A 17893-nucleotide genomic window follows, 5' to 3' on the forward strand; every position below is an offset into this window, starting at 1 on the left:
GATCCAAGCCGGAAATGTGTGCACGTGAGCCCTTGAGCTCAATTCTAACAGGCTGGCAGCCCCAACGGCGCTGATGTAATCGCACACGTGATGACGTTGGCTCAAACCACTAAGAAATAAATAATAAAAAAGCTGGGAAAAATCTGAAAATTAAGGGTGCCACTCGGGAATCGTTGCACCCCATTATTTGGACCAAAAACTCAGTAAAAACTGAGTAATTCGGTACAGTTGGGAGGTATGACTGGAGGACTTTGGGCTGCCCTTGGCAGGGAATCCCTACTGTAAGGAATACTGCAACAGTGAAATGGAAGGACATCCATAGATGCCATGAGACCCAAAATCCTGACATATTCCACCAAAGTGACTGAAGTCTCAGTGGAAATCCTTAGAAATAAATCTAGATATATATGTATTTTTTCCTGTGGGTAAAATAAGTTCTCTGAATTGAGGTGTCTTGCTGACAGCCCAAGAACAAAATCCTGTGTGACAGAGAGAAACAAGATTTCTGAATGTTGTATTGGAGTCCTAGGTTGCGAAAAAATCTCACCCAAGTGTGAAATTCCTAACACTTTGAAAAAGACATTGCAAAGATAAGCAAGACATCAAAATATGGAAAATGTGGATACCCTGTAGCCTGCAATGAGCTATAACTGGATATAGATACTGTATGAACAGTCTTTGTGCAGTGGATAGTCAAAAGGGCAAGGCAAAGAAATAACAATGTGATCTAGGCACCCAAGACCTTAAAAAATGCCTGAAGTCTGAATGAATATGTAAGTGATAAGAATCTTTTAATCTAGTGTTACCAGGAAACTTAAATGAAGAAAAGATAAGTTGTGAAGTGCCATCATTTTGAACTTGGGCACTACCACAAACAGGTTTAGGAAAGACCGATCCAGAACTGGTTTCCAAGCATTTTCTTTCTTTTGCACTAAAAATATCCTTAAATAAAAATTCTTCCCAACCTGGGAAGGAGAAACTGATTCTACCAGTTTCTGGGATAGCATGTGTTGAAGGACAGGGGGAAATAAGAGTCTTGTCTGGTGGATAAGGAATTACCCCCTGAAAATGAGGAATTTCTTCCCACTGTCATCTGTAAGCTTGATGAATGATCTTCAAAACCCATTTACTTGAAACTATCTTTTGCAAAATAGTAACCAAGGTCCAACGTTCCACAAGTAAACGCTAGCACTACGTGAGTAATAAATCAAGTAAATTAAACTGAATAAACGAGTGCAGCAAAAGTAAGATAAAGCACAAAGGTTTAATTCCAAATGGGTGTACACAAACGGATGAGCGCTTTCACAATAATAGCTTCTTCGGATCCTTCTGACAAACCCATAAGTCTTCTCTTTATATAATTGATCCAATTAACTAATTAATGAGGAAATGCTCATCTGCATTTAAAACATTAAAACAAATACATAAAAAGTGTATAAGTACATGTGTATGAATATAAAAATATATATATAAAAATACTTGGATTACAAACATATATAACTAAATAAATTAAAAACTAGAAATATATTCAATAATACATCTACAGAACATTGGATGTAAAGGCTGTATGTACAAAGATCCACCAAATGTTCACATATGCTCCTCCCAATAGGCAAGGAACATGTTGGCATAACTATTGGCACAAGGTGTGCCCATAGCTACGCCATCCCGTTGTCTATAAACCTGATCCTGAAACATGAGAATGAGGGAACACATTTACCACATAAGGAAAGGTACCCCTCACAATGCTCTTGCGAGACATGCAGCCTCCAATGATGGGGATCATACCTTTCTGTTCAGGGTTTTAGAGACCATTACTGTTAACAAGAGGGGCGGTGACATTATGAATTTCACAGAAGCTAAGGAGACTGATTGGATTATTATACTAAAGGGTGATAGGGGACATGGTTTGAACGAGAGGGCCTCAATCAACCCCAAGTTGAGGCAACATAGGAACATTAAATAATTTAAATAAATAATTTGAATGCTCCACATACACCTATACTGCCCAATCCAGTCATTATGGAAGTAATGAAAGTGTATTATATGATATCAGCTTCATGTGTTGAACATTGTGAACATTTGATGGATCTTTGTACATACAGCTTTTACATCCAATGTTCTGTAGATGTATTTATGAATATATTTCTAGTTTTTAATTTATTTAGTTATATATGTTTGTAATCTAAGTATTTTATATATATATATATATATATATATATATATATATATTCATACACATGTACTTATACACTTTTTTATGTATTTGTTTTAATGTTTTAAATGCAGATGAGCATTTCCTCATTAATTAGTTAATTGGATCAATTATATAAAGAGAAGACTTATGGGTTTGTCAGAAGGATCTGAAGAAGCTATTATTGTGAAAGCGCTCATCCGTTTGTGTACACCCATTTGGAATTAAACCTTTGTGCTTTATCTTACTTTCGCTGCACTCATTTATTAAGTTTAATTTACTTGGTTTATTATCTTTTGCAAAAGACAGAAGTGGAGATTCAGACTTTATGGAAGAGGGGGCAAGGTCTCCTTCATTATGACTTTTTGGACTATTCTTTACTTTGAGGGATTCTTTTTGGTACCCCCTGCCATTTCTTCTTAAACATCTGTTTACCCACACTTTGTTGAGGCCGTTTATTTTGTTTTTGCCAAAATAGGATGCGTAGTTAGAGAATCCCTTAGAACATCTGGAAATGGAGGACTGAAAAAATATTAGATTCCTGGTATTAACTTACCCCATTCTTCACACTTTTTGAAAACCTCTGCAGCAAAGGAACCAAAAACTAAATCTCAATCCAAAGAAAGAACTTAAAATATTTTTCTCATCAGCTAGGAGGTTTTGAGAACAAAACCAGGCAATCCTCCTCAAAACAGTATAAGTGGCCACAGACCTAGAGGCATCATCACCTGAGTCACATAACACACTGTAAACTATGTGTACTGACTTGTACAATGAAAGAAACCAAATTTAAATCATATTTTTCCTCACAAGAAGAAACTGCATACAAAACATTCCTCACACTTTCACGATTACTCAGAATGAACCAACATATGAGCCTGACAATTCAAAAGTCTGAAAACCAAAGTTGTAGAAGCATACACTACCCCCTTTCTTAATTTTCCCATCCTTTTCAAAAAGAGTATGATTGGAATTAATCATATGTTTATCAGAAGTAGGATTAACCAAAGGTATAGCTGTCGGATCAGTTTTTGGGATGAGTGTATAAAAACTTAGAAAGACTAATCAACTTTACACATTCTATCTGCCTTTTTAGGGAAGCAGGCTGTCACTAAAATTGCAGAAAGTAACACACATCCTCCAGAGTGGACAGAACTGGGGGAAATTGGTGAAGATTCTGGAAATTCCTTCTGTAACAGCTCAGTATCTTCTGAGGGACTGAGAAATCTTCATGTTCTCCCAATGGAAACACTGGAACCATTTTGGAAACCGCCTCAGAGAAAGAAACCCCACAGGGAGAAATGAAATTGAGTTCTCACCCCTCAGAAACTTAATGAGAAAAGTGTGCGGAAAAATATTTGTCCCTTCATCTTCCTGTCCAGATTCAGAAACTTAAATCTCTTCAGGAAAAGAGATATGTCTCTTTCTTTTAACAGAAAGCACCTTATAAAAAGGATCAATAGTCTGAAATAAACCCTAAGCCAGACCCAGTAAACTACTCCTGTCTAAAGAAATTTCAGGATGAGTAGATATATGTTTAGTTTTCTGTTTTGTTTTGCCAGGGGAAAATGGGTCCAGCAATGTCACTAATTGCAACAGCAGCTTCTCCAGGGGATGGGCACAACATTCTTAGCAAAGCCTTCCCTGTTCTCTCTCCCAGGACTGACAAGAGTGGCTCCCCCTTGTTCACTGAGGAGAGCACAACAGTCACAGAGGACATGGATAACCACCAGTCCATAGCCACTGTAGGTACTACACCAGAGGGATGTGGGATAAGAGAGTGGTCTGAGGAACAAGGTAAGGCCACAGCAGTGCCACCCGCCTGCAGCTGAGGCACATTACTAGCCTGCTGTGGTGGTAAAGGCTGTTGGTTTAGCTTCTTTCTGTGGCTGGAAGGAGAACAGATAGATAGTGGGATTGATAATTTGTTCCATGGTCAAGACGAAAATGGTGCCTGTTTCTCTTGGAAATCAAGCAGCAAAAGATGGTAAAAATATAGTCTTTAAAAGTCACTTTTTTCACAGAAACAGTAAAAAGCACTTTAAAACAATTTGTTTATTTTACTTTTTGGAGATGGCAATGATGGTTTTCAATTACATTAAACAACTTTTAAACTGACAGGAAAAAAGTGTGTCCTCATTTAAAAGTACAGTTAACTCTAGTGACCGTCTGTTAAAACACAAACTCCTGGCTTAAAAATAACTTTCCTAAACAGGAAAGTACAATATAACAACTTTTTAATGTGGAAGTCCCCCTCCCCACCCACCCTCCCCCACCCAGAGGGAACTCATATGCCCAGCAAAGGAAGAGCACAGGACAACAGTCTATCCTAGAAAGCCCACAGATGAGCTCTCTCTTCAAATTGCAGTAAAGCTCTGAAGGGCTTAGGACCCAAACCTGTCCTTTTAGTCAGCTCGAGCTAATGGTCTGGGTGTGTGGAAGATGTCATGAAGGTTAGGAAGCTGGCCTACAACCTATATAGATAAGGCTACTGCAGCAGTGATCAGTGGTCTCATTTATGGGCTACAAAGACAGCAGCAGCAATATGCCTGCCACCTTCCACATTACAATAGTTGTGGCTATTGACAAAATTGCTGTAATGGTACTGTACTTAGGTCTAAACGCATGCTGAGGAGAACAGGCTATTATTCTCTTGCAACCAAAGAGTATGCTCCTCTGCAGGCTTCAAAAGACTGAGGGTCGGCCAGAGATTCTCCTTAACTGGGTAAATATATGCTCACCCTTGAGGAAAACCTTACACTTTATAAAAACACAGAACTGTAACAGGTCTATAAGCGTCAGGAATCACATTCCTTAAATTATCATATGAAGCCAGTAAAAACTTAGAAATGTGTGCCTAACATTTCACAATTCTGAAAGTTAAAGCGGAAGAATTAATTTTTCACAAAATGTATCTGTCAGAATGGATTATGGCTGGCAGCTGAAAGAGCTTGGTAAAGGTTGCTTTGGATAAGGAAATAGCTGCAGGATCTGCCCAGGGGTAAGAAATTAAAGTAAGTTATGAGACCAAGGCACTATATATGGCTTACCAGATTTTTTTAGGAGCAGATGGCAGACTACCAGGAAAAGCGCAGGCTGCCAAAAAGGCTTCCTCAAAGGCTTGAAAAATTGGAAGGACAGGTGAGGTTGAGGAAAATCCAGCTGTTATAAATCATATCATCTCTGTTGAGGTTCAGGTATGTCTTTTTGTTCCCAATGAGAAATCTCCCTCATATTGGCAATGGTATTCATCGGGAGGGGAATCTGAAGAATTATTTTGAAAAATTACAATATTCCTTTTGTTAAGGCAAAGTATAATAAACACAGTCTGTCGAAAGATTTTACTCTTCTAACATATTCTGGAAGAATCACACCAAGTTCTTGTAAGCAAGTAAAACAGCTTTATTTTACATGCATGGAGACCTGCTACATGATAGTAATATGCCAGCAGTCTGGCTACTTGTACTTTAAGTTCTCCTTATATAGACCCTCCTGCACGTACATACACGTAGCACAGAGGACTTTCATTAAAATTGATAGTTTGATTACTTGTTTTTACCAGCCAGTACCACAGTTATTCTTGCACCATTAACTTTCTTATCAGCAGTTTAAGATTAACTTCTGCATTCCTCAGTGATCAACATTTTCCAGAACATTTCAGTTTGCACGCAGTGAACATTTTTCTGCTTAACCCTTTAAATACAGAATACAAAATATGTTGACTTCAGTATTTTTCCACATTTCCCCTTACAACATTTTGTATACTGTTTATTTTACACAATCCCAGATACGTTGTATACCTTCTCATAATCAGAGAAATATGCTTTTGTAGCATTGGCAGAGATAACCTTCGATATTATCATTTTGATACATGGCATGCAACAGCAGCCAAGCAGCAAAAATATGATTGCACCAACACATACAGCAATTAAAATGTTCATCAACACAGAACCCCAGTTTCCAAACAGATTTTGGAAAAAGTCAGTCAAGGGGTTTGGACCAGGTTTAGTCAGTTCAAAAACTTGTTGAACTATTTTTCCTTCGCCGCTAGGGTGAAATTGAGCGCCATACGGTTCTGCAACACTACTGTTCTCATCGCCGTTAATTGCCTGTCACCAATTCTAGCGCTGAAAATGTCGCATTACTCAGAGTCTCTAACAGTTTTGACAGTTTTCTCAGTTCCCAGATGGATTTTACTGTCCCATATGCTGGCAAAATACCAGCCCAAGCAATTACATCATCGCCTAGGTCCATATGTGAGAGTCCTTTGCTGCTGACGTGTACCAAGTCATGGTGATAAATCCATGACGCATCAATGTTACCTACGGGATTAATAGGTTTATTAAGAGAACGTGCATTTTGTATTTTACTTTGAGGTAATACATTTGCGTGTCTGATAGCTGGTATCAGATATCCCAAAAAACAACTTCCTGAACAGCCATATGGTAACCATTTATATGCTTTCCTACCACAAATAAAATAACAATCATTCGTTTTTATGGTGATATTGGTTGCAAATTCATAACTCCCATTTGGCTTTAGCCCCTTAAATAACAGGTCATATACATACAGCATTTTTTCAACAAAACTAGTATCATTTACATTGATGTCTTTTTTTATAGCTCCAAACTTGGTTTCACACTGCCCTTCTAGGGTACAATTATGAACTATTGTCAAATTACATTGGCTCAGCCCCACCTTAACGTTTTCAATCTTTTGAAAACACACTGTTCCGCTTTGGCCCCAGAAGAGGCAGCGCCACCTTGTCTCTCAGTGGTACTTCTGTGGTTTCAAACAACAAACTATTCCAAGTATCATTTGTTTCCAGAGGGGCTGTCCCTAACATTAAGCCACTATGTACAGTAGATATTACAGTACATACCCAACAATTTGAGACATTCATTGAGGATGCATATGCATATTTAATCGCTTGATATGTATTAAAGTTTGGATGCCAGCTGGTGTGTTTGTCTCTTTTTGAATGGCTAGCTTCATTAAAAAACAAAAATAATACAATCACAATAGTTATAAACAATAAAATATTGCAATAGAACCATTTTCTCTTATTCTCATTATTGTCCTTCATGGTTACTGCTATCTGTTTGTTCCTCAGGGGAATTCAATTTTTTATCTAACTTAAAATGTTTTACAATGTGTTAGGTGGATCCATGAGGACCTTTCTTTAATCCGAACTGCCATTGGAGTTGCGATGACTTCCGTGATTTTGTCGTCTCTTGAACCTGAAAACAATCATTCATTAAACAGCTGTTAGTATTGTTCAGCATTTTCCTCATGGTTTCTCCTCACCCCCCCCACGTTCCGCAGGCAACAAGTTTTGCCACTGTCGGACGTAATAAGGTCTCCCATACAACAACTCAAATGGGGTGACTCCTTTTGAGGTGGGAGTTGTCCGCATGGAAAGGAGGGCTAGAGGTAGACAGGTAATCCAAGACTGATGTGTCTCGGCCATGAGTTTTCTTAACTTGCCTTTTAGAATGCCGTTATGGCGTTCCACCAACCCTGCTGACTGTGGGTGGTAGGCACAATGGTGTTTCAATTCAATTTGGAAAACTGTAGACAGTTTCTGTATGATCTGATTGACAAAATGCGTGCCGTTGTCAGAGTAGATGCGTGTAGGAAGTCCAAAGTGCGGACGATGTGATTGACCAAAATTTTAGCCACTGATTGAGCATCCGGATGTGTCACCGGAAAAGCCTCAACCCACTTAGTAAATGCATCTACTATTACTAACACAAACTTCTTTAGTTGTGCCGGGTCAATTCGATGAAGTCCATACATATTGTATGAAAAGGATAGGGACGTGTTGGAAATGATGCCGGAGCAACTCTGACCCCTCCCCCGTGGTATTTAGCACATACTATGCAGGATAGACAAAAACGTTTTGCATATGCAATGAAACCCTTGGTCCAAAAGGTAAGGTGGATAATTCTAACCATAGCTGCAGGGCCCAGATGGGAAGGGCCATGCACAACTAGTGCTGCATACCTAAAAAGATTAGTAGGCAAAACATATTTATTATCCGGTCCCACATAGACTCCTTTGTTCTGCCTAACACCATACCTAGTCCAGCGTTGTTTTTCCTGTACTGTGCTAAGTTCCTGCATGACTTGTAAGGTTTGCAAATCAAATTTATCTGTTGGTTGTAATTCTGTAGGTGTGGTTTCAAGTGAAAAGGTACTGGACATAGCTGCCTCTTTGGCTGCTTTGTCTGCTAGGGCATTACCAAGTGATACTGGGTCCTTAGCACGGGTATGAGCAACGCATTTACAGATGGCCAAACCCCGTGGCCGTTGGACGGCTTGTAGTAATTCAAGGATTAGTTCTTTGTGCATGATGTCTTTCCCCGAGGTTGTAACCATCCCCCTATTTAAGTTCCCGGGGAGTGGTCTTGCCTCTATTATCTGAGTTGCAGTAGTAACTGCATACCTTACCTGCGTGGTGCCTGTTTCTGTTTTGCGTGCTGACCCATCTACAAACAGTGTCCAGTCCGCATGTAGTAAGGGTTGATCTTTAAGATCCGGTCTTGGTAGAACATTAGAATGTATGAGATCTAAGCATACATGCGGAATACCGTCTTCAGCAACAGGTAGCAATGTCGCTGGATTTAAGGTAGTGCATCTCTCAATTGTCATGTGTGGCTGCGATAACAGCGTAGTCATACAAGATAAATGTCTGCTAGGTGACAGAAATGTTAACTTGTCCTGCAGAAGGATGACTGCTACAGAGTGCGGGACTTTTAACGTAAGATCATGGAACAATACCAACGTGGCAGACGCTTGTACCGCCAAAGCGGCTGCAATTACTGCTTGCACACAGTGTGGTAATGCTCGTGCTACTGAGTCTAATTTGCTAGAGTAAAATGCCAATGGTCTTAACTTATCTCCATACATTTGCATTAAAACAGATGTCATAAATCCCTGCTTGCAATCTACAGTCTGTATAAAGGTCTTACTGTAATCTGGAAACCCCAATGTTGCTGACCCAGCTATCAGTTGCTTGATCCTAGTAAATGCCTGTACTGCCTTGTCTGTCCAGTGCAGCAAATCTTTGCCGCCATCGGTATTGCAAAAATTAAGTCTGATAGCGGGTGCACTTCTTCGGCATAGTTGGGAATCCAACTACGACAGAAGTTCGTAATGCCTAAAAAGGACATAATTTCTTTTTTTGTAGTTGGCATGGGGGCTTGTAAAATAGCATTCTTTCTGCTGTCATCTAATCGCCTGCCCTTCCCAGAGATAGTATAACCCAGGTAACGTACTTCTAATTTACAAAATTGTAACTTAGACTTATTTACCTTATGTCCTTCGTGTGCCAGAAAGTGTAGTAGTCGAACAGTCTCGGACTTACAGAGTTCTTCCGTAGTCGCGGCCAGGAGGATATCATCCACGTACAGCAGTAGGTGGCACCCTTGGGCTGGTTGGAACTGAGCCAAATTGGTGGACATCTCTTGTGAGAAGATGGTCGGACTTTCGCAGTATCCCTGCGGTAACCTGGTATAGGTATAACGCTTACCCATAAATGTAAATGCAAACCAAAATCTACTATCTTCCTGCAAGGAAATAGAGAAAAAGGCATTACTGATATCAATTACAGAAAAGTAGTTATCCGTTGGAAGGATATCGTTCAGCAGAATAGACGGATCCGGGACTATGGGGGCCCGAGGTACCACCGCGCATTTATTGCCTGTAAGTCTTGTACCATCCTCCATGTCCCATCCGGTTTTTACTGGAAATAAGGGCGTATTACACGGTGAGTCTGTGCACAGAATTAATACTCCAGCTTTCAAAAGTGCTGTGATTACCGGTAAAATGCCCTCCTCTGCCTTTCTGCTCAAGGGATACTGCCGTTTATGAGGTCTAAATTCTGACTTGGGTGTAATCTTTACCTGTCCTGCCGTTCTAATCAGTCCGATATCGTGCTGACCCTGCGACCATAATGAGTTTGGAATCGCCTGCAATTGAGATTCCTCCATGGGGGTAAGGAGACATAGTCATAATGTCCCAGGGATTGTATCGGTTTGTCTTCCCTGAGGTGCACGGTCGGTCTGGCTTGTGTAACCCAGTTAAGTTTTGAACCTGAATGCCCTTACCTGCCAACTGTTCTGGTGTCCATCCTACCCATTCAGTTCTTTTCTTACCCACGAGGTACCATGACATTCCTTCACCCTCCGTGACTGAAATATGTGTGGTTAATTCATTCTTATACAGCAGCTGCATATCCCTTGTAAGGCTACATGTGACTGCAGAATTACCTAGTGTGTCCCAAAAAAGGCTATGCAATACTAGTTTGGTGACTTTAAAACTAAGAAATTTCTTTTCGTATTCTAAATCAGGTCCGCACATCTTCTGTAATACATTGTGCAATGTAATGGATCTGACACCTTCGGATTTGTTATGCCGTATTTGCTTAAGGCCAAATATGTAAGATCCGTCACTACACTCTGGGGGCCTGTCTCTATCAAATCATTACTATACCAGTAATGTAGATCTCCCTGCCCCTCTAATAGCATTGCACTATTCAGTTCTATTCTCCTTGCCACCATCCCCGTGGAGGTTGGGACGGCTGCTATACCGAACACTTGCATTAAATCTCTTCCTAGTAAATGTACTGGGCAGATTTTTGAAATTATTACTTGGAACCGTATGGTTTGGTTCGTCTCTGGGTCGGTAAACCACAGAAGTTTGGACAATGGCTCTTTGTAAATACGACCATTTGCTGCTTTTACAAGCACATATTCATCAGAGGTAACATCGGATGATATGGCAGTACTTCTGACTAACGTTCGAGAAGCCCCTGAGTCACAAAGAAATTCTATGTCTCGGCCCTCAACTTGCAATGTGATCACTGGTTGGGATTCCAATTGCATAGTTGATGCTAGTGCTGTTAGATTTACTATTTGATATTTCTCATTTTCTGCCATTTCCTGTCCCCACCCATCGTCTTCACTTGTACCTACTTCCCCATTCTCACTTTCTTCTTCTTCCTCATACCCTCCATCTACATCTTTTTGACCGTCATATAGTCATGCGGTACCACCGGAAGCAACCATCGGTTTCTCCGGTCCTCTGCAATCTCTGGCGAAATGTCCTTTCTTACCACACTTAAAACACTCCCCCCTCTTTTGCCTACCCTCGAAATCCTCAGAATGACTTACGCCTCCCCGTCCTCGTCCTCTTCCCCTGCCACGCCCTCTTCCGTGGTTTGCGGAACCCTGAACTAACATTAAAGTTCCATCTTCACTAACTGTAAAAGTCTGGGCTTGTTTATCTTTCTTTTCCTTCAGATATTTCTCAGCATGTCTAGCATACTCCATAAGGGGCTGTAGACGCGCTGTCCTGTGTGTGATCATATGCTTTTGTATAAAGTTACCAATGGCTGTCTTGCAGCCCTTTAGGAATGCATTTTTCAGTTGCTGTTCACAGGGCGAGTCATTTTCCTGATTTTCTACCTTAATCAACCCACTATGAGCATCAAAACATTGTGTGAGAGATGATGTAGATAACTGTCTACGGTTTCGTCATCTGATTGAATGCATTGATTAATGCAAGTCCAATCTGCCTTGGGCTTCCAATGTTCTTCTATTTTATCTAAGAGAGTCTGCATTCTGGTTCTACACACTTGGAAGTTTTACTATCTTCCTTTTTAACAATGTACACATCTCTTTCACTTGAATTACCACACCCTTTTTTCAAATTTTGTTCCCTATGTCTTTTATTTGCTTCCTCCAGCCATTTCTGTGCCTGGGGAAACCCCACCTTCTTTTGATTCCTTGTCTTATTTCCTGCCTGTTTGCACAGTAATCTTACTAGATTTTGACATTCTGACTTATTTAAATATCCACTAAACCCATGATCTTTTTTCCATTTATCTAAATATTTTACGTTCTTTGGGTGTAAATCAAACATAAACTTTTCATCTTCAGATTGTCGTCACCTTTGACGCAACTGGTTCCTGTTCCCATTTCTCTTATGAGAAACTATTCCTGTTCCTGAGATCTCTTGTATATGGAATCTATTCACATATACTCCTTATACTTTGAGAAAATTAAATTTCTCCCTTGACTAGTCCCTTAAAATTTAGACAAAAATTCCAATCAGAAACAAAAAATAGCTTTTCTTTTTGCTTACCTTTGTGATTCCTCCGCCCTGTTTCGCTGCCACCTCACGGATTGAATCTGGAAAGAGTGACTGGCCTCTAATTTCAACCTGTTTCAGTTGGAGGTCTTTCATTCAAGGAGAGCCTGATCTCTCTCCACCTGCGCAGGTTTTCAGCCTCTCTTTGTTCGATTTGCGCCGTGCAGGGGCCGCCCTAACGTTGGGCGCCAGTTATGTCGAAAGATTTTACTCTTCTAACATATTCTGGAAGAATCACACCAAGTTCTTGTAAGCAAGTAAAACAGCTTTATTTTACATGCATGGAGACCTGCTACATGATAGTAATATGCCAGCAGTCTGGCTACTTGTACTTTAAGTTCTCCTTATATAGACCCTCCTGCACGTACATACACGTAGCACAGAGGACTTTCATTAAAATTGATAGTTTGATTACTTGTTTTTACCAGCCAGTACCACAGTTATTCTTGCACCATTAACTTTCTTATCAGCAGTTTAAGATCAACTTCTGCATTCCTCAGTGATCAACATTTTCCAGAACATTTCAGTTTGCACGCAGTGAACATTTTTCTGCTTAACCCTTTAAATACAGAATACAAAATATGTTGACTTCAGTATTTTTCCACACAGTCCCAGTCCAAATCATATCCCTCAGACTGCGATTCAGAACCTGAAAGGGAAGAAATAACTTTCTTCCTCTTCTGAGGAGGATAATCATTACTCAATGACTGAAATGCTTTCAACAATCCTTTTGCCACACCAACCCTAGTTATATGCTCCAGATATCCAAATAAGGAAAAATATGTAGATTTGTGCTTTTTTTTTCTCTCTAGAAGACCTCTAACAAAAGAACTGCTGGATACAGGGTATCTGCCACAGGGAAGAGGCTCTTATGTGTGGTTAAAAGGAGAAGCATCCCCCTGTATCGTCCCCAAAGCCTACAAGGATGGTTCTCTCCTTCCTTAGAAAAGACAACTGGACAGCCACAGAGGACAAATCTGACCTTCAGTCCATAGTAGTATCTCTAGCAGCAACACCAGAGGGGCCAACAGAAAAAGTTGAGCTGACTGGGAAAAAAACCATGATCACAACTGTCATCCATCAGTAGCTGATGCAAGAGAGAAGCTGAATTGAAGGCTGAAGCTCCCTGACAACATTTGTCTTACTGCGGCTTGGGGAAGAAGGAATACAATTAGCAGGATCCGGATCTATGCCCTAGCCACAAACACAGTCTCTCAGACAGATAGGGGAGCTAAGAAGAAGCTGTAAAACCAAACTGACAAAAAGGAAGTTTCTGAGGCAAAATGTTTTAGTCACTGGCACCAAACACACAAGACCTAACCCTTCACAAAACAGTAATGCATTAAGCACTTTTCCTCCAACAATTCACTAACTAACAAAAATTTAGGGAATCCCCAAAGGACTGACTTATAGCAGAGATGAGAGGCTGATAAGCAATCAATGTAACTGCCAAGAGTCAGCTGGAATCTCTGATAAAAATGGAAACATTTTTAAAATATTATCAGGACCACTTTGCCCACTAATGTAGTAGCTGCACCCAGAGTTCCTGAAGCAAAATATTACAATATTTTGAAAGGCAGACTAATTTTACATAGAATTTTCCTCAGATAACTTCAACTATGACAGAGACTAACCGCTCAGTGAAAGGCAGAAATGCCCCAAAATAAAGCATACAAAACAAAATAACGCTTTTTTAATAATAAATACTTTGACTGGGGAGCTTATCTGTACAGATAAGGAGAAGCTCTGGCTGACTTCTCAATCTTTCAAAGCCTGCAGAGTAGCACACTCATTGGCAGCAAGAAAGTTCTGAGGTATTTTATATCCTAACCACTGGTTTTATTCATAATCTCAAACTTACCAGTTGGCTATGGCACATGGAAGGAGCTCTACAGCACTGGAAACATGTCAGGCTGGGTTCAATCCTTGACAGTATATTCCATATAGCTTAAGCTACTGAGCTATGACTTTATGATAAACATTCTTTCAAACAAACATAAAAGGTCAATACTTAGCACAGAACAGATTACATTACTTCAAGTTTATGGGAATTATGTCATTCCCTGCAAATATTTTAAAATGATTTATTTTTAGGTATCTACTGCAATTACGTGACAAAAATGGCTTACCTGCAGGAAAGCCCATTACACTGAAAATCCGGTCTAACTGGTCATGGTGAAAAGGGTTACTTGTTTTAATATCTTCTTGACGGCAGTGAAATATAGGCTCTGAAGTTAATAATTCAGCAAAAATGCACCCAATTGCCCATATATCTGTCAAAACAAAATTTAAGACCATCACAAAGATGGAAGTATGCAGTATTACTTAAGAAGTCTGACAGCAAAATAAACATACACAATCTTTGCCCAGAATCATGCAATATCCTCCTACCTTTCTTTTTTAATGCATTAAGCATCACTATTCACAAAACACAATCATAGGACATACTGTATTACGGTTTTGTATCACAGTGACAGCCATTTTAACTCAGGATTTCTCCATAAAGCAGGCAACCATTTCTACATACTGTGAAGCTCAAGATTCCAAAAACCTGCATTGATCCTTCTTCCATAAGTGAATTTTCAAATGAATATCTATTACCATGTCTGAAATTTGACTGCATTTTGCTCGCACTAAGCTTTCACTTTAGCACATGCTCTGTTTAGTAGGCATGAATTAAAACCTATGAGTAAATGCTTCTAAATACTTAATATCACATCATACTTTGATGTCTGCAGATCCTGCAATACAAATTCACTTCATGTAGCACAATGTTTGAAGCAAGCCCAGTAGTTTGTGCTAATACTATAACTTACACTGAACCTATTACACTAAACCCATGCAAGAGCCCCACCCCAAGATCTCTCTCTCTCTCTCTCTGAAAAGCTTTCCAGCAATGGTATATATGGATGGTTATGCCATATAAGGTAAGAGATGGACACAAGTTATCCACTAGTTCACAGACTTTTAACAAAGCTGTGTATATTCTAACAGTGCAGGAAACCCGACCACATGGTACTGACATACACATTTCATAGGACTGCTGCCTGGTGTTTCTCTACCTACATATACATTTCATAGGACTGCGGGTGTTTCACCCCAGCAAGCAATACAACAGATCAGTGTTCACTGTGACAACAGCTCACATTCCCCATGTGCAACTTAGTGTACTAAATGGAATTATAAAGTGGTAATAATAAAGAGGTTTCTATATACAGAATTTAAGGGAACCAGAAGTGTTTGCCTTTGCAAAAACGTATCACATTCCTCAATCTATCGAACAGATGTGCTAAGCAAGGGTTTTTACATGCTTGAACCTCCTAAAGGAGCAGCTAACTGTTGCCAGAGAAAGATCTCGGTTCCCTCCATCTTCAGCGGCATTGAGGATGATGCATTTTACTTCTGTTGATATTTTATTTTAGTACTGCCCAGCACTGCTACAAATACCTACTGCAACCTACTGCCAATACTGGGAAACAGAGTGAATCAAATTTAAAATTTTACTCTACAATACATTACATGTGCCTTAACCACTTGATGGCTCTGAAAAGTTGGGATGCCCTCTAGCATTTACCTGCATAATTATTTTCTCCAAACATTCCTGACTAAGGAACTTCCCCTGTGCTTTCACTACATTATATCTGCAAAGATCTGCTGCCACCACAGTTAAATTATACATAACTTGCTCAAGCTATAGCAGATGAATACCTTCCTTAATCTGCATCTTCCTTTAATAAGGGATTACAATCAATTTTCTCTTATCACTAACCTCTGCCAGTGCAAACGTTACAGCATTTCCAGGTGTCTGATTTGCAGTCACAGATAGGAATGTCTAATTTTTATTTATTTATTTTTTACAAGAAACATCTTTATTAAATTATCATGTGTGACACAAGACAATCTTACATTTATATAAATGAAAATAAATCATAGCGGTACAATCTCAGTTCCAAACATTATACCTTACAAACCGAGCCAATGTAACTGTAGCTGCAAACATTACACGTCACTTTTAATATATCCAGTCACTGTCAGTCAACCACTGCATAGCTAATTCAGATCCTTCCCTCTTTTGTTCCTCCATTTTTTTTCTATTTTTGTCCTGCTGACTGCACACCATCCTCTCTCAGTATATAAAAATTCATTCCCCTCACCAAGCAACAGCCAGTTGAAAAATGTCATCCCTAAAGCAGCCATTAACAGTAGTTCAAAGCACTTTCTGCTCTTCTCCCCAGACCTAATCAGTCACACTTGGTGGGGAGCTGGGGAGGGGTGTGCAGCACACTACCCACTAAGGTATCTTGTCATGTCCACAAGGGGCATTTCCTGCAAGTAGCCCTGTCCCTCCCCCAGTAGCACAAACAGTGGCTCCTGCTCCATCTAATTTAGAGTGCATGCAAAACCTGCTCTCCTCCCAGGGAAATATAAGCATGCAATGCCCCATTCACTCCTCCCTCTCCCTACGTGGCTCCTCCAATACCGGGGTCTCGAATCAAACACTGGTTGCCAGGGTCACAGTCATCCCCCTGTATTATACAGTCAGGCACAGAAACAGCATTTTGTTGTGTCCCTCTGTGGTTTAACTACTTTGACTGAAATGCATGGTGGCAGCTTCATTTCTTGGTTCATCTACAGAGACTATAAATGGCATGCACATGCCCTTCTCTTATTTCCCTTCTGTCCTTTCACTTTTTCTAAAGCTAATCTTCTTCTTCTATCTTTCTCCACAGGGATATTAGGTGGCACATACATTTCCATCCTCTTCTCCTTTTAAGGGAACTTGGCTGAAAAATAAGTTGTTTCTTCCACCTGTTCTGCTCTCTTCAAAATTCCTCCTCTGCACCCCCCCCCTTTTTTTCTTATAATTACAGGATGGCTACATCAAAATACTTATGACTACCCATCCACTTCAAAGCTCACAATTTGATACCAACTATCCTACAGATACTCACTCTACAAAGCTCTTACTGCAGTTTCCAACCTCCATCTTTATAAAACATGTGCAATACCACTGAAGTGTCACCACTGTTTCTCAAATAATCCAGCCAGAAGTTAAGTCCCATTCTTAATAACAAGAATAATCCCCCAACCTTGTGACAAGTCCTTGCATTGTCTAAGTAACCATCTTTACCTTTCCCCTGGTCATTTACCATTTATAGCACCTACCACTCTCCTCCTCAAACTCCCATCTTTTACTACTCTTATTATGAATTTTGGTGACACTGAAGCTAATCCCGACTCTCCACTATCTAATGCTCCTCCTAATTCAACCTCGAACATCTCATAATAAACTCAAATTCATTCTCGCACATCGCCCCCCCCACAGGATCAAGAAGTTTAAAACTGCTTGAAGTTTGATTGCATACACATGATACGAACATCCTTGCTGCAACAGAAACCTAGATGAAACCAACAAAAAACTGTGCCCTTAAGTATCACCAATAATTATAATGCACATATTAAATGACTAGCTTAAGTAAAACAATTCTCCTTTTCCTCTCTGGACAACCAAACATGCCTCATGTAGCAACCTCCTCTACTACAT

At 39.9% G+C, this 17893-nt stretch overlaps 1 protein-coding gene across 3 annotated transcripts in view; it reads right to left on the reverse strand.

The window, feature by feature from the left end:
* The window catches only part of CDK19 (cyclin dependent kinase 19), a 1741514-nt gene that overhangs the window by 965555 nt on the left and 758066 nt on the right, over window positions 1–17893 (reverse strand). For all 3 annotated transcript variants that reach the window (XM_044066618.1, XM_044066628.1, XM_044066639.1), the window contains exon 7: window positions 14478–14621. In XM_044066618.1, the coding sequence (XP_043922553.1) occupies window positions 14478–14621 (144 nt within the window). The remainder of the gene's footprint in view (window positions 1–14477; window positions 14622–17893) is intronic.

This window comes from Protopterus annectens, chromosome 1.part0 (genome assembly GCF_019279795.1).
Source record: "Protopterus annectens isolate FY-2018-M chromosome 1.part0, PAN1.0, whole genome shotgun sequence".
NCBI lineage: Eukaryota > Metazoa > Chordata > Ceratodontiformes > Protopteridae > Protopterus > Protopterus annectens.